Consider the following 24,139-nt stretch of genomic DNA (forward strand, 5'->3'; position numbering starts at 1 on the left):
AAGAGAGCGAGATGCTGGCTTAAATGCTGCAAGGTCATTGACGACCTCCGTTGTTCTCTGGCCTGGCTCTGGCCTCCCGCCTGGGTGCTGTGGGAGTTCTCTCTGTGTATGTGGCAACACGACTTCTTCTGACCTCTCCCTTTCGACTTCTTGCAACAGAACGTGATCAACACCTTTACTCAGACCGCACATTCCGACCGCTGCTCCTTTTACGGGAATGTGACTGTGGGGAAGGACGTAACCGTAGAGGAGCTGCAGAAAGCGTACCATGCGGTGGTTCTGGTAAGCTTGCTTGGCTCTGGTTTTTAAGCAGGGGAATCAGTGGCAGGCTTGATCAGACGTTGGTTTTTCAAAGATATATTGGCTAGGTCAGAGTTGTTGGACTGTTAGTCCAGGGGTGCCCACTACACCAGTGTGGTGTAGTGGTTAAGAGTGGTAGACTCATAATCTGGGGAACCGGGTTCGCATCTCCGCTCCTCCACATGCGGCTGCTGGGTGACCTTGGGCTAGTCACACTTCTCTGAAGTCTCTCGGCCCCACTCACCTCACAGAGTGTTTGTTGTGGGGGAGGAAGGGAAAGGAGAATGTTAGCCGCTTTGAGACTGCTTAGGGTACTGATAAAGTGGGATATCAAATTCAAACTACTACTGCTACTACTACTACTACTACTACTACTACTCCTCTTCTTCTTCTTCTTCTTCTTCTTCTTCTTCTTCTTCTTCTTCTTCTTCTTCTTCTTCTTCTTCTTCTTCTTCTTCTTCTTCTTCTTCTTCTTCTTCTTCTTCTTCTTCTTCTTCTTCTTCTTCTTCTTCTTCTTCTTCTTCTTCTTCTCCTCCTCCTCCTCCTCCTCCTCCTCCTCCTCCTCCTCCTCCTCCTCCTCCTCCTCCTCCTCCTCCTCCTCCTCCTCCTCCCAGTGTCCATTGCTAGGTCCCTAGTTATTTTTTTCCTGGGGCTGAAACCACAAAGACACATTTTTATATTTGTTAGAAGCCGCCCAGAGTGGCTGGGGCAACCCAGCCAGATGGGCAGGGGGGGTAAATAATAAAGTAGTAGTTGTTCAATAATAAAGTTGTTGTTATTGTTATTACACTGCCCCCTAGTGACAGGAACCATTTAAAATACCCAAGCAGGACCACTTTGCTTCAGTTCTGACTGTTGGGAACTGAAAAAGCTCCCAGAGTACAAAGAAGTCCCATGCAGAAGCCGGAAAACAAATTGCTGGAGGCTTAGAAGTTCAAAATGCTCAAGCCGTCCATTACAGTCAGGTGAATGTGAGTGTGAGATCTCAGCAAAAGTCCCTTGTAACACACTAGAACTAATGGAGAAGTAACATTGCCACTCTGCTAGGATTTTGTCAGTCCTATGGTCATCGTGGTCTTCCCACCTCCTTCTCTGCTGCAGATAACATGAGGGTACAGTGGAATCTCGGTTTATGAACACCTCGGTTTACGAATTTTCGGTTTACGAACGCCGCGGACCCATCTGGAACAGATTAATTCACTTTCCATTACTTTCAATGGGAAAGTTCGCTTCAGTTTATGAACGCTTCAGTTTAAGTACTCCGCGGACCGTCTGGAACAGATTAATTCACTTTCCATTACTTTTAATGGGAAAGTTCGCTTCAGTTTATGAACAGACTTCCGGAACCAATTACACCCATGTTTCAGTTTATGAACGCTTCAGTTTAAGTACTCCGCGGACCTGTCTGGAACGGATTAATCCACTTTCCATTACTTTCAATGGGAAAGTTCGCTTCAGTTTATGAACGGTTACCCCGCGGACCGTCTGGAACGGATTAATCCACTTTCCATTACTTTCAATGGGAAAGTTCGCTTCAGTTTATGAACGCTTCAGTTTATGAACAGACTTCCGGAACCAATTGTGTTCATAAACCGAGGTACCACTGTACTGTAATTTTAAGTTGGGGAAAACCCATCACAGTGTTGCAGAATGTTGCCAGCCACTCCTCCCAGCTGCAAAATGTATGTGGATTTCCTCTCTTTCCCCTGCAGAGCTATGGAGCTGAGGACAATCGGACCCTGGGGATACCAGGGGAGGACCTGGCCGGAGTTTATACAGCCAGAGCCTTCGTCGGGTGGTACAATGGCCTGCCTGAGAACAGAGACGTAAGGAGGACGTTGTTTCCACACACACACACACACACACACAGCCTCTTCAGGCTTTCCACATGTTCCAGAGAAGCCATCCAGCTTCAGATTAGTGGCTGACTGAAAGGCCTGCAATTGGAAAAGATTAGCAGACATCAAATTAAATCCTCCTCAGACTTACAAATGTGAACAATTTGCACGTCCATAAGAGGGGATTAGCTGGCACCCTCTCTTGGAGGTGCCATGAGGAAACCTAGAAGGGGCATTTTTCTGGGGGTAGGTGGGAAGTGAGGGTATGTCCAGTGGGGCGGTTCCCCCACCTCCCACCCCTGTTTGAGTGTAGGAAATAAAAGGATTGGGCTGTCCTATAACCTGTACGAGAAGCGTTGTTATCCCAATATTGCATGCGGTGAGGAGGCTTGGGAACGGTGGCTTGCCTAAGGCTCCTGCCTGAGGAGATTTGAAGTGGGCCCCCTGAACTGGCTGGTCTCTGAGTTATATGGGACTAAAGTGGTGTCTATGGTGGATTTTCTTCAATTAACCACATGGGTTGTGACGCTGGCGACAGCTTTTAGTTGGTCAGAAGAACAGCGGCACCTTTGAAACACAGAGAAATGGAGTCCACAGGCCTATATAAACAGGCGTGGAAGTTCTGCCAGAGACTGTGAGGGGGAGGCATGGGAAACTCTTCCAGAGACTTCGAGTGGGGAGGCATGGGAAGTCACGCAAGAGACGGCGAAGGGCAGGCAAAGCATAACTGCATATCCCGAAGAGCAGATAATCTCTGCTGTGTAATAAGACTAAAGGGGGTGGCTGGAGTGCTTGTGATGAAGAATCCCTTTCCTTTTGGTAGCTGAAACCAGACCTGAGCAGTGAGACGGCTGTAGTCCTGGGACATGGGAATGTGGCGCTGGACGTTGCCCGGATTCTCTTATCCCCACTTGAAATCCTTCAGGTAAGTCGAGAACAAGCAACAGAAGTCAGCGAAGGCTTTGCGTAAAACTAGACCAGAAAATCCCATCTGGATTAATGAAGGGCTCTTGCCATCGAGGTGGAGCTGGGCAGAATCTCTAATTAAAAGCAGCTACACTACTGCAGCCAGCTTGTTGGATTCCCGCCTTGCAGATAAGAGCTGTCCCCCTGCTGCTTAGCTCTGTGGGGAGGTTGTAATCCTGCATCTGCCGCTGAAGGAGTTTGGGGTAGGGAGGTGGCCGGAGGGGGGCGGGGAAGAGTGATTGAGGGTTCTAATAGGGTCACAGCCCTGTGTGTCTCTGTGTGTGTGCATGAGATGGGTTAGTGCTCTTCAAAGGGTGAGAAATGAGACACAGACAAATCAACACTCGCGTTTCCTTAAGGTGTGTCTGCTTAAATCCATCAATGGTAGGACTGACACACTGTCACAGGAAAAACGGGTCTCTTTAAAAAAAACAACACCTTTCATTCTCTGCTATTTAAATGCATTAAATTCTTTTGTTATTTCCTTGCAAGTTTTAGAGAAAGTGAATTCTGCCCTCTTCATTGCCTTTTTCCTCATCTCGTGTTTTCTTCTGCTTTGGGAGGGCCGAACAGACTGCATTAATGGTGCAAAAATCCCACGGCCCCTCATATTTTAATATTTGTTAATTTCCCCCACAACCTAAGTTATCTGGGTGGCATATCAGTAGCAGTGAACAGAACCTAGTGCAGGGGTGCAGAACCGCAGGACTGAATGTGGCCCTCCAAGCCTTTCTGCCTGGCCCTTGGGAGTCCTCAGCCCACACTCCCACTTTCCCCAAGCTATGCTCCTCACTGGTCCTTCTCTGTTCCCACCTCTCTGGTGATTTTTCCTGGCTGGAATGTGCCCTTGAACTGTAGTAAGAATATATTTTGCTCGCTTGGAGGGAGGGAGGATGTGATGGGACATGTCTGGCCACAACCACTTTTGCCACATACCCTGCGGCCCTGGGAAGGTTTCCTACAAAGCAGCATGGCCCTCGGGATGAGAGAGATTCCCCTTCCCTGGCCTAGAGGTTGCCTGCATGTACTTCTAGGAGTCTTCCATCCTGTGGGAACTGGAGGAAAGGATGCCCATAAAAAAATAAAATAAAAGCAGAATTGTCAGTCGAGGGAACAGTGCTTGCATGCAGAAGGGTAGAGCAGGCATCCCCAAACTTCGGCCCTCCAGATGTTTTGGACTACAATTCCCATCTTCCCCGACCACTGGTCCTGTTAGCTAGGGATCATGGGAGTTGTAGGCCAAAACATCTGGAGGGCCGCAGTTTGGGGGTGCCTGGGGTAGAGCTTTCTTGAGCTGATGTTCGAAACGGGAGCAGCTCTTGCCACAGTGCGTTCTTCTGGAACCGTCTCCCATACCTCAGCTGAGCACAAGGTGGCAGCCTGGGTATGTCTTTCATGTACGTTGGCCAGGAAACTCTCTCCCTCCTCCTCCTCCGACCCACGTCCAACTTGATGCCTTGAGTTTTATCCACTGCTTCCCCAGTGACTACAGCCAGCCTTTCTTTTGCCTTCCATCTGGACTAAATCCACCTGGAGGCGCTGATTGAACCGGAGTTTATTCAGCCTTGGGCAAGAAGCGTCTGAGCATCTCTCGACCCTTTTATATCTGGAAAACACAGGCAGTAGAGAATCCGACGAGCCCTGCTAGGCTTAGACCTGCAGCTTCCCTGCACTAGCGAAGGAGAGGAAACCGGTCTGGAGCTAACATGAATTGGAATCTCCAGAGATGCTGCCTGTTGAGGCTTCTCCTTCCACACTCATGTCAAATTGTGCTTCTGGCTTTGTGCGGCTGACCTTTCATCACGCTGCTGTGCAGCTCTCCGTTCTCCCGCCTCCCCACCGGAAGATTTCACATTGAAGCTCAACTAGAAGATTCCCAGTTAATGTTGGGCGAGTCGTTGCAAAAAGAAAGATCTGCCCTGTAAGCTGTGCATAGGGTTGCCAGACTCAATAGAGGACAGGACTTCTGTGCCTTTAATTGCCCTGCTCTCTTTTGAGTCTGGAAACCTTAAAGAGAAACCAGCAGACCCTTTGTTTAATATCCAAGCAAAGGGTCTGGTGGTTTCTCTTTAAGGTTTCCAGACTCAAAAGAGAGCAGGGCAATTAAAGGCACAGAAGTCCTGCCCTCTATTGAGTCTGGCAACCCTAGCTGTGAAGATGTCATTGCCCTCCCTGCCCTAAGGAGCTCTCAAATAATAATAATAATATAATATTATTATTATTATTATTATTATTATTATTATTATTATTTATACCCCGCCCATCTTGCTGGGTTGCCAGATGTGTCACCATGGATATGCTGGTTGATTCTACCTGCAAACATGCATCCCTTCTTGGAGACAGGGGAGAGGAGAGACTGTTGTGCAGGTGGAAGGATTTGCGTTGATGGGATGTCTTCCTTGGGACACAACCCATAGTTTCTTATTGACACATTTTGTGTCAATTACAGCTCTTTATTGTGTATACTGTGTGACTGGTCATCAGATGAGGACTGGGTCCCTCTGCAACCAGAAGCCTTTGGCCATTCATAAATGGCCAAACGACAAAGAACTAGTTTACTATTCTAAGCTCAGAATTTCATTCCTGAGTTACCAGGTGTGCCCTATAAAGAATGCAGCAGGCAGAGTTTCCAGCACACTCATGGCTGGGCTATAATCTCGAGAAATGTGTGGAAGGGGTGTGGCTCAGAGGTGAAGCAGATTCTTTGCATGCAGAAAGTCCCCGTTTCGATCCTTGGCGTCTCCAGTTAAGAGCTGAGAGAGGCCTCTGCCCCAACCTTGGAGTGCTGCTGTCCCATCAATGTAGACCAGGATTTCTCAAAAGTTATCCAGCTGTTTTTTGACTACAGTTCCCATCATCCCTAGCTAGCAGGACCCGTGGTCAGGGGTGATGGGAAATATAGTCCAAAAAACCAACAACAGCTGCAGACCCAAGTTTGGGAAACCCTGGTGCAGACAGTACTCAGCAATGTGGACCAGCTGTGTGACGTGGTACGATGCCAATTCCTATGCTCCCACCCAGGTTTTGCTGTGCTCAATTCTTCAAATTTTGAATGGCAGATTTGCCTGCGTAGAAGAGCTTTGCATTGAAGGTGATCAGGTCGTTCATGTGAACTGGTAGCTACATGACTTTCACCCTTGTTCCTCGTGGCCCTGCCCTTAACCCTGGATGGTGCTGTTCTTGCCTTTGTCTAGAAAACCGACATCACTGAGGATGCCCTGACGGCCTTGGCCCGCAGCAAAGTGAAACGGGTGTGCCTTATTGGTAGGAGGGGACCCCTGCAGGTGGCTTTCACCATAAAGGTATGAACAAACAGACACACGCTTCTTTTGCTTTTTCAGCTGAAAGCTCTTCAGGTTCTGTGTCTTCCAGCTCAGCATAATTATCCCCTTGGGCCACTTCATCTGATGTGGTTGATATGGTCCATTGGGTGTAAAATTGCAGAAGTCACCGATTAAAGTATCCAAGACAGGCTTGGATTCCCCGCGTTACGGTCTCAAAAGGAACGGAGCGAGAGCTTCTGCACTCCGCACCAAAGTTTTGAAGGCGGGAAGATTGCTCGCAGTTCACAATTGCAAAAATGACCGCAATCTCTGCCTGTTCCTGTCAGGACACACCTGGTTGTGAGGCCAGCCTGCTGGGTAGAAAAGACCCCCAAATTTGTGTGTATTTGAAACAAACATGAGTTTTCTATGTCTATGGCCTCTTTATGGCAGTGGAGTATAAATAGATATTGATAATAGGACTTTTGAAAGCCAATTTGATTCTGCTTCCCTGCATCACACTTGTTTCTGCGACTCGGTGGCGTGGAGTATGTGGCGCATAATGGCTCTCTGTCTGACAACCTTCAGGAGCTGCGGGAGATGATCAACCTACCTAGCGCCCGGCCTTTCCTAGATCCTGCAGACTTCAAAGACCTTGGAGAGGCTGTTAAAGGTGAGGAATCGGCCAAGGCTCGTTTCCTAAATGAATGTTGCTGCTGCTTCTGCTGTGGCTTGTGATCTGAAAACCTTTCCTGCTATTCCCAGCTGGTTGTGGTGACCGAGTATGGGAAGCGATGAGCAGAAAGCACTCTGTACATGGGTAGGGGCACATCAGGTGCTCCGGGGCCAAGTCCCCACATAGAGACAGGGTCCTCCATTTAGATGGCAGAGACATGTGGATGATGTTTATGTTTCGTTCAGCAGCTGGTGCCTTTTTATAGTTCATAAATTACCGATTGGTGCTGATGATCAAGGCCAAGTCAACACAGGGTGGTAATTTGAGCCAGTCCTCCTCACCATCCCCAAATTCCATGGTGGAGGTGTGAGGGTTGCTGTGACGGTTGAACCATTGCAAATGTTTACAGTGCAGCTGTACCTCAAAACAGGAAGTGGTTTGGTTTGGCAAGCGAAACCTGTCCCCTGTTTTGCCTTTTGTTTCCTGCGGGGAGCCTCTTTTATAATAATGAAGTGTGCACTGTCGGGACGAACTGCAGTGCTCCAAAGGGCAACGAGCTGCAACAACAGCTGCCTTTAACCTTGAGGTGGCTGAGGGCCAGAGACAGGTGGAAGCTCCTCCTCGCTCGCTGGCTCCAGGGAGTGTGCAGCAAGCTCTGTCCTAAGGCTTCTTCCCTGCACATCCCGTTCGCAACAACAGCAAAGGAACATCGGGGGAGAAGGAGGACTAGCACAGAGGGGTGTGCGGCAAAGGAGTTAATGGAGAGTGCGTTTAAGGGGGCTGAGTGGAAGATTGTAGAAGGTTAAGCATTCTGCTGGGGGGGGGGGAGACAGATAAATGCTGTGTTTGGAATTCCGTCTCGTGCCTGAGCTGGCCTAAACTGTTTGTCTTTTAAAGTGTTGTATGATTTGATTTTGAATTCAGCAAGTAAAATAGGAAGCCCTTCAGATTGGGGGAGGGGGGAGGGAAATGAATGCCTAATAACGATAATTTTGGTAAAAACACAACCCAAATTTTTCCTCCCCTTGAAATGTAGCAAGCTGCGAAGGGCTTGAGCCTGTTTGCAGACTTGAGCCACTTCCACCTCCGCTTTTGATGAATTGGCAGCCCAAGATGCAGACTAGACATGGGAGACGATCCATGATCAGATCCCTAGATGTACGCTTTCTTTGTGTTAAAATACTGCACGGGTCTTCCTTACCCCCTCCCCCAAATCCCACACCTGGAGGCTAATAACAGCTTGGGCTATGGGGCAATATAAACCACCGTGTTAGTGGCAGGGAAAAGAGTTTACCCCTCCTCCTCCTCCTCCTCCTGGGCCCCGATCCAATCTGACCTCTACCCCACCATGCTGCTTTTAAGCAAAGCAAAGGACCTCGTTGGGGGAGATCCTATCACTTCATGTCTACTTTGACCTTTACAGATGCCGACATGCTTGGGACGCCTTCTGAGAACTGCTGATGGAGCCCAATGTATCACATGAGGGTTCCACTCCTGTTTTGTTTGTGTGTTTCCTTTTGTAGGAAAGTGGCTACCTAGTCAAAGGGCTAATAGCCCTCCCCCCTTAGGCTCCATTGTTGTATCCATGTAGATGGCTGTTGTCTTTTCTCTCCTTGTGAGAAAAAAAAGTTCTGCTTTGTGCTTCACACGGCAGGTTGAATCCCCTCGTTGCAAGTCGATCTGTGCGCAGAGAAAGCAGTTGTCCTGTTCCTCATGTTCTATTACCAAGCTCAGTGCCAGCTGCCTGCGTTAATGGAGCCTTAACCCCAATTTCTCATGTTCTGGTGGCTGGCAGAGTCCCGCGGATAGTTTTCCGCTTTTTCTGATTACTGTGTAGCAGGGCAAGATGGTCTCTCTTCCTCCTGCTGGGCCTTCTTCCATCACCATCTGAAGTAGCACAACGGGGACCTGTGATCCCAACAGGGCCGCCCTGTGCTTCTGAAGTGCTTTTGTAATTTTCAGATCTCCCCAGACCTAGGAAACGGCTGACGGAGCTGATGGCCAAAACAGCCTTGGAAGAGCCCGGGGAGGTGGTGGCTGGCCGCTGGCTTTCGGCCTCCAAGGAGTGGAGACTGAAGTTCTTGTGCAGCCCGCTGGAAGTCTTGCCCACCACCGACGGGAAGCAGGCCAGAGCGATCCGATTGGCTGCCACCAGGTTGGAAGTACGAGCTCCGAAATTCCTCTCCTGTTCCCCCATCAAACCTTGTTTCCTTCCCTGCTCCCACCCCCTTTGCCTCATCCTGTCTGGCGCTTGGAACGCCTTGCTGCATCCATTTAGCTTTGGAGCTTCCCCCAGGAGCCTTTCGGCATTAAGTGAAAGACAGCTTTATTCTCCCAGTCTAATTAGAGCCACCCGTGTAAACTGCCTGCCGTCTGCAAGCTGAAATAGCAGCTTCTCGGCAAGCCGGCACTATGTCTCCCCAAGGATCCATTTTCCTCCGAGTGGTACAGAAAGTGTCTCCCCCTCCCACAATCTCTTTGGTAGCTGGGGTAAGGAGGATGCCCTAATAAGCGCAGCCAGGCTCACGAGGAGATCGCCAGCATCCTGGGGAGGCTGAGACCCAAACGGATGCTGCTTCTGAAATCTATTTCAGCTACGTAAAAGCTCAGAGCATGAAGCTCTCAGGACAGGGGTGGCGGAGACGCCTAGCCAGGGCCACACCTGCTTGGGTCCAGCAGTGCTGCTGGGGGCTCTCGGCTCATGCACCTAGCCAATAAGCCTGGTTTTTGTGTGTGTGCTGGCAGGACAGGACGCCGCTCCCTAACGCTGCCCTCTGCTCCTCTTTTTCTGCCCTTGAATTTTGCAGGGCTCAGGAGACACTGCCAAAGCAGTCCCCACTGGAGACACTGAGGACGTCATGAGCGGGTTGATTCTCAGCAGCATTGGGTACAGGAGCCTCCCGATTGACCCCGCCGTGCCCTTTGACCCCAAGCGAGGCGTTATCCCGAACCAGTCGGGCAGAGTTCTCGGGGCACCAGGTTAGTGGAGCTGCAGCCGTGTGGAGACTGGCGTTGCGGAGGGTGAGACTGTGCTTCCGACAGGGGTGCTTGTGAGAGTGGCTGGTTGGGATTCCCAGGGTAATTTCTACTGAGAGGTTAGTGGCTCCGGCACCGGGCCTTTCTGGGCCAGCTTTGTGGCACCTGCATGCGTGGGCCCTGGAGTGTCGCCACTGCATTTGTCCTCCCCGCTCCCTGATCCCCTTTTTGCTGGGGTCGGCAGCAGGCATTCCAGTTGACCCTGGAGAAAGCGCTGCAGGTTTGCAGCTTCTGCTTGGAGGTGTTCAAGGAGAAGACCTGCGGCCACATTGCTTCATCTGCTCATTTCCCCTTGCAGGGCTCTACTGCAGCGGCTGGGTGAAGAGGGGCCCCACCGGCGTAATCATCACGACAATGAACGATAGCTTTGACACAGCCCAGTCTGTGCTGGAGGACCTGCAGTCTGGCGCTCTGGACTTTCCTGATGCCAAGGAAGGGTTTGGCTCAGTGAGAAGCATCCTTCAATCCCGACGTAAGTGTGTTGCTCTGTCTTTCTGTCCATCCTACTGCGATTCACACCGGAATCCTATAATGGCACAGGTGACCTTGGCCAAGGTGCGCATTTTTATTCTCATTAGAGGAGCTTGTCACCAGATTGGCAACGGTGGCCATGCAGCTACCTTAATGACCCAACATATTGCCAAAAGACGCACAGTCCACCGAACGATGAGAAATTTGAGGCTTTGGAAATTTGAGGCTTTAAATACACAGTTCAGGTGTTGGGGACAATATAGATCTTCTAATTTTTAAATAAATATGTTAGATTTTTAAGGCTTTGCCAGGGGACTTGGTTTTGGGGTTGTTGTTTTTTTACCTGTACTTTGTACAGTATTCGGATCTTAAGAAATAATAATGCCCTTTGCTGTTGCGTTTCTTCCAAATCTCTTTCTGGAGCCTGGAGGAAACCTACCGTCAACTTTATTTTGTTGTTAGTTCTTCCTTCTAATGAGATTTCTTTTCACCTAAACATCATGGACAGTAAATTCAGCCTTCCTCTCCCAGGAACCAAAGACAGGAACTTGGTGTTGGTCTCTTGTTTAAGTGTGTATTTTGCAGTCTTTGCCTAACTGTGCCTCAAGTGCTTTGAGGTGAGCTGGTGGGCAGCTGAGGATGAAAGATTTGGAGCTTAAACTGGGTGTTCATTCTTACAATTAGAGTTTTTTCATCCCTTTCCACACAAAGAGCCTGGTGGTGTTATTCTTTTTTGCCTGAGTAATAGAGGACTACGGCAGGTTTGTGCCATGTCATGTTCAGCATGCCAGGCAAACTTTGGGGGCGGACGGACAAGGTTTGTCTGTGTAAGAGCACTGTGCTGAAATAAGGATGGAACTATGTAGCGGTGAGCAGTAGGGCTGAGCGATATCTGGTTTTCAGCATCGTGACATATTGCCAGCTAAACATTGTGATATACTGATAGGGATGTGGGTGGCGCTGTGGTCTAAACCACTGAGCCTCTTGGATTCACTGATCAGAAGGTCAGTGGTTCAAATCCCTGAGATGGAGTGAGCTTCTGTTGCTCTGTCCCAGTTCCTGCCAACCTAGCAGTTCGAAAGCATGCCAGTGCAAGTAGATAAATAGTTACCACTGTGGCGGGAAGGTAAATGATGTTTCCGTGTGCTCTGGCTTCCATCACGGTGTTCCGTTGCACCAGAAGCGGTTTAGTCATGCTGGCCACATAACCCGGAAGGCTGGCTGTGGGCAAACGCCGGCTCCCTCAGCCTGAAAGTGAGATGAGCGCTACAAACCAATAGTTGTCTTTGACTATGGGGTCCTTTGCCTTTTACTTTTATATCACAATGCCTGAAATAAGGATGGAGCTGTGAAGAGGCATTGGCTGACTCCCAAGGGTGCGAAGCTATGGGGTGGTGGTGATGTGAAAAGCAGTAGCTGTGGCAAGTTTGAAAGTGCAGAAATGCCATCTCAAAAGGAACTCGGAGTTTGACTGCTTCTCAGTGAAGTGCGGAACCTGGAGGAAAAAAAGACCACAGGAATACGGCTTTGTTTTTGTGGAGAAACGTTGAATCGTTTTTGCAGCGATCCTTCCCCAGCAGGCTTGGGGAGACAGTTTTAAAGCCCAACTGGGTCCTTTGCTGTCATTATATTTAAATGCTTTCAATTAACGTGTTCCCTCTAAACCAATTCAGGCTTTTTAAGCGAACCAAAAAGGAGCTTCATCCCCTAAGGTAGAGCTGTGCTATTATAAGAGCCTTCCAAGTTACAAGTAATCTCATTTGACCGGCACTCCTGAGTCTGCCTAGTAATTGATGCGGAAGGCCTGTGAGCTTCCGCCCTTTTTTCATGTGTGAATTTATCTGGGAGCAGCAGGTTGATCTGATCTGTGCTTTCCCTTTCTGTGGTGATTAACAGGGATCCACCCAGTTTCCTTTTCGGATTGGGAGAAGATTGATGCTGCCGAAGTGGCGAGAGGCAAGCTGGCCGGGAAGCCTCGGGAGAAGATTGTCGACCCAAAGGAAATGCTAGAATTGATCGGTGCCTGAGATGCAGCCAGGAATTGGCCAAGAATTAGCCATGTTAATGACCCTGCAGCTCCCAAGGGTGCTTGGTTTGCTAAAGGTGGTGGAAACCATCGTTCATGATGCTACAGATGCGCCGAAAACAGAGAACTTGTGACGGCAGTGCTGGCTCTGGATTTTGAAAATGATGTGAATATGCTAAAAGCTTGTTGCTACTGCCAGCAGTAGGGTTTTGTCCAGAGCCCTGTCTACCTTTACGCACATTTTTTTTTTTTGGCAAAGGACCTTTGGCTTTTAGCCAGAGTTTTACCTCCTGATTTACAATCCTGCTCCAGAAAATGAATCGGCTCACTTGTCTCTTTGCCATAATCATTGCAGAAAAGGTAGCCTGTAAATGGTTAAAGCGAAAATTTAAATTTTTTTTGTTTTGTTTTTAATATTCAGGCCTTTCCCAAGTGCCTTACTTGTTCTTTCAGGGTCGTCCCTTTGTTTTGCTCACTTCACATCTCCGCGTAATGAGGTTTACACAAACCATCTTGAGAAGACAAAGCTGGGCATGGCTCCCCCTCCCCCTGTGTAATTAGAAAATCCTGATGAGTCTCCGCCATCTCTTACTCTGCCATAATGAAAAACTTCATAAGAGCACCCCCAGTTAAATGTACAGAGCGTTCCATTTACACACACCGGACGTGAGCATTTAAAAAAAAAAAACCCAAGTCAAAGAACTTTCCAAGAGAGGGATGAAAAGTTGGATGAATAATCATGAGGACAAGCCACAGATAGGACAAGAAACATCAGTCACCTTTCCCCTTCGCCCTGAAACTCAAATTATTCCTTTCCACCCGCAGCCCAACTTTGATGCCAGATTGCGGATTGTATAACCATTTTAAAATAAAGCTCTTTCTCAAACAGAAGGTGAACCGGGTCGGCACAGTGGAATCCAGCTTCCTTAGCCAGCCTGTGTGCTTTAGCTTTAACGCAGGCCTGCAAACCTGCCACGGGAGCCGTCCCAAGAGCTGGGGAAATGCAGGGCTGCTCTTGACAAACTTGACTGGTCCTTGCCAATTTCAAGCACACGGTCACTGTCAATAAATCACAGGCGATGATGATCTTTTCTTGTTGGAAGCTCAAACAGAAGCTGGATTACTGCTGCAGATAAAGGAACGTACGTGCGTGATTAATTAGCTTGCTCCCCCAATACAAAGTTTGGGTAGGCATTAGTGCTGGCTTCTTGGTTTGCATGTTTCAGGGCTCTCTCGGGCCATGGAGTGTGTCTCTGGGTACCAATCTATTATGTTGAAAGGAGAAGGTTTGTAACCCTCCTCCTCGCTTGGTGGGGCTGCAGAGGCAATGTGATCTCCTTCGCACCATCAGTTCCAAGCTTAATAAGCCAACATGTGCTGAAGCTACATTTCGGCATCCAGAACTCTTTTGCTCCTACCTTTGCGCAAGCCAAGATTCAGCACTTGGCCTTAGTTTCCAGGTTTGAGAATAACTGCAAACTGTGGTTAGTGGCCCACAAAACAAGGCAGGATTCATCAAGTTGGTTTTTTAGACCTTGGGTTGTTTGGAAGAATATTTTTAAATGCCTGTATTAGACAGGTTTTCTTACCACTAATTTTATTTTATATTTTGGTAAGCTGCTTAGAGTTTTCCATACAATCAAGCAGTATATGCATTTTGTTAAATCATTTCAGACAGGTGTCATTGACCCAGCCCAGTGCCAGCATGCAGCCTCCTCCAAAGGTCTTTCCCCAAGGGAATGTGGCTCTTGACAGAAGAAAGGTTCCACAGCCATGTTCTGGAACTGTTGTGCGGCTGCAAATAAGAGGTTCCCAGGTGGGATCTCTAAAGCCAGCCTAAGTAGGCAGGGTTATGGCGTAGGGGCCCTGCAGAATCATTACCCTTCTCCATGACTTAGCAGGACAGAATAAAATGTGCAAACCCATTGAAATGTGTGGATTTTTTTAGTTTTAAAAAATTCAGATTCGTTTTATTGGCTTGGCTTTTTTTGCTTTTTGAACACAAAATACACATTTTCACTGCACTATGGGGTTTTTTCAGTTGCTGGGAGACTCTAGGTTTCGAGCTGCCCAGTTTCTGTATTTGGGACCCGTTTCTAACCCAGAGAGAAGGCACACACGCACCCCCGGAATCTCATTTGCAGTCTCTCATTAGGGAACTCGGGAGAAATGGAGTGACTGCTGGAAAGTCGTATGCAAACGAGCAATAAAGCTTGTCGAACAGCTGCTTGTGTGATAGAGCCCCTGTTACGGCACTTGGATGATGCATTTATGGTGTTACTCTCTCTGATCTGGGGATTACATCAACTCTGGATTTAGGAAAGCTGGTTTTGGCAGCATGCTCTAAGAAGTGTTGGAACTGATCTGCGTCCCCTGCTCTGCGAGGATTCAGGGTCCCAGTACAAAAAGCGGGGGCCCTTTAGTTTTCCCGATCTGGCTTGCTCCTGTATCCAAAGGTTTCCCTCGGAAGGCTGGCTTTTTTTCTTTTTTTAAATAAAGCCTTTCCACTACTCGGCAGAAGGCAGTCTTGTACTCTGATCAAAGGATCTCGCCATCCTTTGCTGGGTGCATCTGCCCAGTGGATAAAAGAGGTGGCTTACCTGGACCCTCAAGGGTGGTAGCTGACCTTTTTTGCTGCTTGGGGAGTGAGCTAGCATCTCTCCTCCAGCAGCAACCCTACCATGAAGCAAGGTGAGCTAGCTGCTGCAGAGACTTAACTTTGGGTGAGAGATGGGGAGGCTCTGTAGCAGAGTCTGCTTGGGTGGTTGGGCAGCTCTTGTTTCCATGAGGCAGTTGGACTACAGCTCCCATCATTCCCGAGCATGGGTTGGGGCTGATAGAAGTTGGATTCCTTCATCGTCACATGGAGGGCACCTGATTCCCTATTCCTGAATTTACACATAGACACAAAAGAGTAATAATGCCCAGCATTATACCAAATATAATATATACTATTATAACCTAGCGTGTTAAGCTGACAGTAATCATTTCACATGCTGACATTTCACAAGCAAAAGTAAAACTTGAAAGCCTTGTCATCTCCTCATTCACCAGCCATGTCTCAAACCCCCCGGTGTTCCCGAAGATGATGTCACCACAGCGCTGTTTGCCATTAAGTGGGGCTGTGGGGAGAGGAGGGTCATGTGGATATGCTACCTTGGGAAGCAAAACGTTTGGGGCCGGCCATGCTGTCTCCCAGCAACAGAGTTTGGAATTCGAATTCTTGCCTTGCCTGTGCTGGTGTGAGTTTGCGGAGAGTGAGCTTGACTATTGCTCTCCCCGGAGCCCTTGGGGAGCTGGGCAAGTGATCAGTTTTTGCTGTACACATAACAGCTCTGCCTGGCCTCTCATAAATGGGAGAAATAGGTTCTTAGGGGGACCGTCTATAAATCCTGCCTCCAACATTTCCTTTTGTAAATAAAGCGAGTGTTGTAAGAGCTATAAAGCTGCAGCCTTGAATATATTAAGGAGGCTGGTCAAAGTGTTCCTGCTCTGTTTCATCGTCGTATTTCTTGTTCTTGAATTAGCCTAGACATGTCGGGGGTTTGTGTAGGTGGGAATGTTGAGGTGGAGGAGGGCACCGTCCCAACTCAACAGTGGGTGCAAGGTCTTAGTGCTGGTGCTTCCGTCAAAATGGCTGAATTCCCATTGCAAAGGAACTACCTCTAGATCGGGCCTATAGGTAAAAAAACATCCACAGTGGAAGCAAATGGTACATTATTTGACGCCCACACACCCTTCACCATTCCAGCTGTGTAAATACAAAGAAGAAAAATATGGCAGCTCCGCGTAGGTGACCATCCTGCTGCCATTCTGGTTTGGCTTCCCCTGAGAAAGGACGAAGACTCGGAAGGAGAAACTTTTTGGGGCAGCCACTTAGCTATTCGCACTGAAGTCTGATTTGAGCTTGGGGGGGATTAATGCCCCTATGCAAAGTAGCACCGGAGGACAAAAAGTCAATCCTTTGGGCTTAACCTTGTGGGAACAGGGGAGGGAAGGGAGCCCTCAGTAAAGATTATGTAAATGCGCTGCCGGTTCTTCATGCCTTTGAACTGCCCCTCCCACCACATCGGTTTGCTGTGACCCAATTTGGCCTGAGAACCCTTCGCTCTTCTCTCTCTCTCCCCATCCGCGGCCGTCCTTCCTGGGGCAACTTTCTTGTCCCGAGTCTGCTCTGTCCATTAGGTGGTGCTGTGGAGCCAGAAACTACTGCGCATGCTCCCACACACCCCTTCCAAGACACCTGATTGTTTCTGAAAAGTTTGAGCGAAAAGTGGCTGGACTTAAGGCTTGGCTTGGATGCCATGGCATGGCTCAAGCCACACATTGACTTGCCTTCACCTCTGTTTAAGATCCCTTCGGCCTGGGAGGTAGGTCGGGGAGAGGAAGGGAATCCGTTCTTTGCACAGGAACTGCCTGCCACTTAGAAGGAGGCTCTTTCCCATGGCTTCCCAGTTGCAGTGTTAAAGGTATTTCTAAGTTGAGGTACGACTGAGTGATGCAGTGCTAAACGAAGAAGGGGGGGAAGATGGTAAAAAAAAGAGGAATTATTATTATTATTATTATTATTATTTATACCCCGTCCATCTGTCTGGGTTTCCCCAGCCACTCTGGGCGGCTTCCAACAGAAATATTAGAATACACTAATTTCTTAAAGGTTGAAAGCTTCCCTAAACAGGGCTTCCTTCAGATGTCCTCTAAAAGTCTGGTAGTTGTTTTTCTCTTTGACATCTGGTGGGAGAGCGTCCCACAGGGCGGGTGCCACTACCGAGAAGGCCCTCGCAGCGAGGGAACCGCCAGAAGGCCCTCAGCACTGGACCTCAGTGTCCAGGCAGAGCGATGGAGGTGGAGACGCTCCTTCAGGTATACTGGACCGAGGCTGTTTAGGGCTTTAAAGGTCAGCACCAACACTTTGAATTGTGCTCGGAAACGTACTGGGAGCCAATGCAGGTCTTTCAAGACCGGTGTACCCATTCAGTGCAGGAGTTCTTTATTTTGACCATTTATATCCTGCTCAAGAAAAGGCCAGTTAAAAGCTAATTATAAAATTGGAAAGAACCATAATAATTTTATTATTTGTATCCCGCCCACCTGACTTGAAATGCCTGCAGAAACTGAAATACGATTTTACCAGGTGCCAGAAGTTCCAGTGGGGAAGGAGCCCACCTGACCTCAACTGGAAGGGAGCTTCCCAAAGTTGGGCCCATAGTACTTGAATGTGCATGGCGCCTGGTAGAAGGGAGCCATGCATCTGAGCTGTGGAGGACCACAAACAGCAATTCTACCCCGTGACCTTAGTGATGAGGCAGGGATATAAGGAATGGAACGGTTCCTTTATCTCCAAACTCTGCAGCATGCCCTGAGAATTCTGCCCTGGTTGGAACAAGAACAACAAAATTTGTGGGTTCTGGCCTGCTACCGTAAACCTGTGCTTAGGACTGGGAGGAAGGGGTGGGAATAATCTGGAAACAGGTTAAGATCACCTATAGAGTGGGTGGGAGCTCAAGTATCGGATATGCCTCTTGTTGCCATCTTCCCTGCCAAAGTGCTAAACGCAGGGTTGCAATAAAATGGCCCATCTACACTTTTGTCATCCAATTAAATGACGTTCATTGGACTGCCTGTCCCCTCCCACCACCATGTGGCTCGATCATGCCCCACTTAACCCAGCCCAGTCTAAAGTGTTGGAGGTTGACGAAGGCTGATCTAAAGGCTGGTGACAGGAAAGATTCCCTCAGCTTTTGCCCATAATGGCACAAACCATTATTTTTCTCCTGCCAAGGCATCTGTTGATAATATCAATAGGTGAATAAGCCCCCTGTTGGGTTTAATCTTTAGTGTTCTATTGAGGCCCTTTTACTCTTTAGGTAGCCAATGTGTCTCTTGGTTGCCTGGTGCATAAAAAACAATGGGCTTCATAACTTTAGGAGGGGAGATGGGCAAACATGCGGCAGCTGTGTGCCAGGATGCCAGTACCAAGCATGGCTCTCAGCGTGCGCCCACTGTGTATTTATAGACATGTGCCCTTCCAGACATTTGGTGCACACATGACTGCCCCATGAAGTATGAAGTCCCCTAGGGAACAGGAATTGAGGGAAAACGAAATCTAGGGAATGAGAATTCAGTACATAGAAAACCTAAATCTTGCAATTGATTTGCCTAAAAACTATTGACACCTGTGCAATCTTTCATTCCTTTATTTGGGTTCATGGTTTTTTAAAAAATGTATTCATCATGTTTATAGGGTGCTGTTATGGTTCTTATTAAAGAGGAAGAAGAATTTCTTATCTGGAATACTATGAGGCCAGGCTGTTCGTAAACCAAAAGATTTGTTTGTAATCCAAAAAAAGCTCGCAAACCAGGACACGCACTTCCAGGTTTGACGTGTTCGTAATCCAAAACGCATGCAAACCAGACTGTTCACAAACCAAGGTACCACTGTACTCTGTTGGTGGGGTCTCTTAATTCGCCACGTTTTTGTCTGTTCACAAATACAAGGGGTGCAGCACTCATTAAGAGTCTGAGGACTGATGTGTTAGCATTCTTTCTTGACAAATGAGGTTGCACTTGCTATGTATTTAACATCCCTGTGTCACGAGAGAATAGAGAACGTACAGACACTGCTCCCTTACTCACCATCAACATAAGTGGCACACACAACATAAGTGGCACACCCCCCTCTGCCCCAATGTTTCCTTGTCTCATAGCTACTAATAGTGCAGAAGCTATCTTTGGGTAAGGAGCTTTCAGCTCTATGGACACAAAAGACAAAGCCAGAAAGGCTTGTTTATGACATTTATTTATTTTTTCTGGCAATTCCTCTTAATATAATGCATTTTGGGGGCATATTATTTGTACTAGTGCCTGCATTTTTTATGCATACTTCCCCCTAACCATTTGTATACTCATTATATGGTTGGGAAATTGCACCACAAAATTCAGAGGAGTGTGAATTTCAAAGGATTGGTTCATATATTGTTTGAGGAAACGCAGGTTAAGTCGCTTTGCATCAAAATGTGAACTCAACCACATTTCTTCCCCATCCCTCCTTATATTACAGACAAACTTGCTTTTAAGAGAGCCAAAGACTGTATGATGAAGGCCATGTTCTCTTACACCCCCTCACTTCTTTCGTCACTGGAAAAGTTGTAGGGGGGCAATTCTGTGAGAGGCGTGTACACAATTTCGGCGATTCTCTTCACGTCGTCCACACCAGCCACTTAAAGCCCTGTTGTGCCACTTTAGCAGTCATGGAGAACTGTAGTTTGTTATAAGGACTGGACGCTGACCTCACAGAGCGACCCTTCACAACTACAGTTCCCAGAGTCCTCCACGACGGTCGGAAGCTGTCTCCATAGATCTTCAAATGGATGGTGCGAATGTGACCTCTGTCCTTGCACACTCAAAAAACAAAACAAGCCTGCCATCCGTTTCCAGCCTCTTTTTCTGGTAGCCCCATCAATTACCCCACGATGCAGGCTTAAAAATAGAGAGAGGAGAGGGGGTGGGGATAACAAGCGACAGAAAATGCACTTGCTCGGCCCCCTGCAGAATCCCTGAAGCAGGCGATGCCAACGCGGCAGCTTCCCACAGCAGAGGCCCATTATGCCAGTTGACGCCAAAGCCTGTCATTTCCTTCCCATTGTGTTTGTAAACATGTTCCTCTGTGCAGGCGCAACAAATGACTGGCGCGCCCGCCTGCTTAACTACCGCCCTCGTTATTGCAATAGCTCTTCCTAAGTGTGTGTGCAATGCTACCTGGGGACCCATGCCGCCTGGCTACCTGCTTATTTGATGCTCATGAGGGACAGAGGAGGAGGAGAGGCCTCCTTGCCTCCATTTTGGGCAGAGCAGTGAGGAGGGGAAGAGGGCGAATCAGAAGCGAGCAAACAGGGAAGGAGAGCGGGAGAGGGACGTTGTTCAAAAAGCAATTTGTTTAAGGAAACCGTTAAAAAAAAAGAATTTAGACAAATTTCCCAAATTACCACACGTGCACACCCTCCCCTTGCCTGCAGAGGCTGCGTCCCGCTTTTTAAAAAGTTCCCCGACATTAGCGGCAATGAATCATCGGGCCCGGCAGCCATCGTTTGGGTGTACGGCTTCATGATTCTTTCCTTAATGGCCTTTCATTCGAGGAACAGATGGCACCGGAGGCTGCTGGCACCGGAAGACTCCGTTTTGCTGAAATGCTGGCCTGAGCACAAGCCCTGCTGAGCCTCTTGAAAATGCCAGTTGTGGGGAAAGGGCACTCATTGCGCCCCACCTGGCGTCTCCCGCCCCTCGGCCTAAGGAGGGGCTGCTGGTAGTACTGCGAAGGGAGGGGAGATCATGCAGGGGCCTTCCATTAAATCTTGGGGTCCTGGGGGAGATTGAGGTACCCACGCATCACTTCCACACCGTATAGCACCATTTAGCACACATCTGACAGCCCCAAAGAATCCTGGGAATCGTAGTGTGTCAAGCGTGCCAAGTGTCCCTATTTTCCAGGGACAGTCCCAGATTTACAGAAGCCACCCCGGTTTCCAATTTGATCCCAGAATGTCCCACTTTTCCTTAGCACATCCCTGTTTTCATCAGCGAAATGTCAGAGGGTATGGAGTTATGCGACCCCCAAGCCAAGGAGGCAAGTAACCATAAAACCTTTAGAAGACATCCAAAGGCAGCCCTGTATAGGGACGTTTTTGAATGTTTAATGTTTTATTATGTTTTTATATATAGTCATAACTTGGATCTCGAACGCCTTGTGACTCAAACATTTTGGCTCCCGAACGCCGCAAACCCAGAGGTGAGTGTTCCGGTTTGCGAATGTTCTTTGGAACCCGACGCGGCTTCAGATTGAGTGCAGGAAGCTCCTGCAGCCAATTGAAGGCTGCGCCTTGGTTGTCAAACATTTTTGGAAGCTGAACGGACTTCCGGAACGGACGCCGTTCATCAACCAAGGTACGACTGTTATGTTGGAAGCTGCCCAGAGTGGCTGGGGCAATCCAGTCAGATGAGCGGGGGAATAATAATAATAATAAATAAATAAATAAATAAATAAATAAAGGTAAAGGTAAAAGGACCCCTGACCATTAAGTCCAGTCGTGACCAACTCTGGGGTTGCACGCTCATCTCGCATTATTGGCCGAGGGAGCCGGCGTATAGCTTCCAGGTCATGTGGCCAGCATGACAAAGCCGCTTCTGGCAAACCAGAGCAGCACATGGAAACGCCGTTGACATGCTTTTGAACTGCTAGGTTGGCAGGAGCTGGGACCAAGCAATGGGAGCTCACCCCGTCACAGGGATTCGAACCGCCGACCTTCTGATCAGCAAGCCCTAGGCTCAGTGGTTTAACCACAGCGCCACCTGGGTCCCCAGGTGTATAACATCCCCTATTACACCCCCTATATACATCCCTATTTTCATTGGAGAAATGTTGTCGGGTATGGAATTCTGCGAACTACAGTTCCCAGGATTCTTGAGGAGGAAGCCATACACTTTCAGATGCGCGTTGGGTGAGACAAGCTCCTGCCTGTAATTCTGAAGAAAACGTGTTGCTCTCTATTTAAAGGACTGGTTAAATGGGATTTCAAGTCTCCAGAAAAGATGATTTCTCCACCCAGCAGTGCTCCCGGAGGTCTTTCCCAGTCCCAGCTCCTCCCTGCCTACGATGGTGGCTCCCACAACCTTTCGCCAGTGATGAGCAGCGCCGTAGTATAAGTGACAGTTTGAGAGCACCACTCTTCTCCAGCACTTGCTGCCTGGCTGATGATAGGAAGGATCCCTGTGAGTTTCCGCAGCGAATTGCTGCTGTCCTTTTATGGCCCCTGGGCTTTGAGCAGCACGTCCTGCTGCTGCTCTATCCCAAAGACACACTTCCCCCTTTGGGAAGAGCCTCCAGGAAAGCTGCCTGTTTGCTAAGGCTCATGCGCCTTGCTTGTCAGTTTGCTTCGTGACACCTGGAGAGAGGCTAACAGGTTCCCCTCCTCCCGGTTTTGTTTGCTTTCTCATCTCAGCCACAAGTAGTTCTCTGGATTCGTTGAGGGATCCTTTCCCCCTCACTGTGTGTGTGTCAGTTTGTACAGCACAGGCCTGCAAGCAGGTTTTCAAAGGCTGGAAAGGGAATTGAACAGCCCGGAAGGTGCGCCTGCAACAGCTGTTTTGTGGAGCTTTTGAAAGACCTGCACAAAACACAATTCAAGCGAGGCTGTTTATTTTCCTTTACTTATATCTGCTGACTTCCACTCGTGGGTTGATCCCCAACCTGATCTCACAAGCGTCTTGACTGTTGCATCTTTTTAATACTTTTTTGGGGTGAGGGAGCAGGGATAGGAACCTGTGGCTCTCAGGATGTGGTTGGGCTTCAACTCCCATCAGTCTCAACCAGGTGCTACTTTCTTTACGAGAATCATCATCTTTTGCAATGACATCTGCTGTGATTACTTGGGCTCTATATTTGGTAGGATTCAGTTTTTGCAACTGAGGTGTTGTTCTGCTGTTCCTCTCTCTTTCTTATTTTTAATATGCAGTTTCGTTCTTTGCATTTCTGGATACATGATAAACCATGACTAGAAAAGGTGGTGGGAAAGTAATATCACTGTTGTTTGCTTTCTCATCTTAGCCACAAGTAGTTCTCTGGATTCAGTGTGGTGTAGTGATTAAGAGCGGTAGACTTGTAATCTGGGGAACCGGGTTCGCGGCTCTGCTCCTCCATATGCAGTTGCTGGGTGACGTTGGGCTAGTCACACTTCTCTGAAGTCTCTCAGCCTCACTCACCTCACAGAGTGTTTGTTGTGGGGGAGGAAGGGAAAGGAGAATGTTAGCCGCTTTGAGACTGCTTAGGGTAGTGATAAAGCGGGATATCAAATCCAAACTCTTCTTCTTCACTACCACTAGATCACACAAGCAGAGTAATACACAAATACCGTGAACATATAGGTTGCACCAGGCCAGGAGATGAATTCAACATTGTGCTATGTCAAACATTGCATCAGCGCAAGCATTCCAGCTTGCCAGGCAGAATTATCCCTCCTCTCCGTCCCCCATGCACTGTTTGCTGGGGGGGGGGGGGTGGAAGCTCCCAATAGATCCGAGACAATTTCAGAGGGCACAAGGGGAAGAGAGGAGGAAAGAGTCCCATTGTGCAAGCAGAAGTTGTTGCATAGGGCTTCTGCTGACAGGATTTGTTAGGCAAATCCCACCCCACCTCCACGTTTGAGGGTGGTGTCTGTCAAAGTGTTTTCTGTCACCCTCCCTCCCCATATCTGTGGGGCTCTCAGCAGACTTATGTACCAGCTGCTAGTTGTGGGCAGCAGCAGCAGTGCGCATCTGCACCAGGCCCCTACAAACTGCCCACCATTTTAATTACCCATGAATCTCACAATGTAGCTTCACTCCAGGGCATTATGGGAAATAATAAATCAAAACAGCAGCAAGTATTGTAATTTCCCACAATGCCCTGGGGTGATTGGGCCTGCAAGCTGTCCGCCATTTCAGTAACTGTAAGTAGTTAAACCACAGTGAATTAAATAGATAAACAAATAAAATAGAATTTCAGTCAGCTTGCACTATCAGCCACCCTGTG

General features: G+C 48.4%; 2 protein-coding genes across 3 annotated transcripts in view; both read left to right on the forward strand.

Moving 5' to 3' along the window:
• FDXR (ferredoxin reductase) overlaps window positions 1-13,467 on the forward strand; it is a 30,293-nt gene extending 16,826 nt beyond the window's left edge. For both annotated transcript variants that reach the window (XM_060271858.1, XM_035104406.2), the window contains exons 4-12: window positions 160-282; window positions 2,013-2,126; window positions 2,962-3,063; window positions 6,299-6,406; window positions 6,956-7,040; window positions 9,006-9,205; window positions 9,851-10,022; window positions 10,378-10,551; window positions 12,447-13,467. In XM_060271858.1, the coding sequence (XP_060127841.1) occupies window positions 160-282; window positions 2,013-2,126; window positions 2,962-3,063; window positions 6,299-6,406; window positions 6,956-7,040; window positions 9,006-9,205; window positions 9,851-10,022; window positions 10,378-10,551; window positions 12,447-12,577 (1,209 nt within the window). In that variant the 3' untranslated portion in view covers window positions 12,578-13,467. The remainder of the gene's footprint in view (window positions 1-159; window positions 283-2,012; window positions 2,127-2,961; window positions 3,064-6,298; window positions 6,407-6,955; window positions 7,041-9,005; window positions 9,206-9,850; window positions 10,023-10,377; window positions 10,552-12,446) is intronic.
• GRIN2C (glutamate ionotropic receptor NMDA type subunit 2C) overlaps window positions 10,461-24,139 on the forward strand; it is a 116,577-nt gene continuing 102,898 nt past the window's right edge. Inside the window, exon 1 of the mRNA XM_060271856.1 lies at window positions 10,461-10,551. The gene's annotated coding sequence lies outside the window, so the exon portion shown is untranslated. The remainder of the gene's footprint in view (window positions 10,552-24,139) is intronic.

Source organism: Zootoca vivipara, chromosome 2 (assembly GCF_963506605.1).
Source record: "Zootoca vivipara chromosome 2, rZooViv1.1, whole genome shotgun sequence".
Taxonomy (NCBI): domain Eukaryota; kingdom Metazoa; phylum Chordata; class Lepidosauria; order Squamata; family Lacertidae; genus Zootoca; species Zootoca vivipara.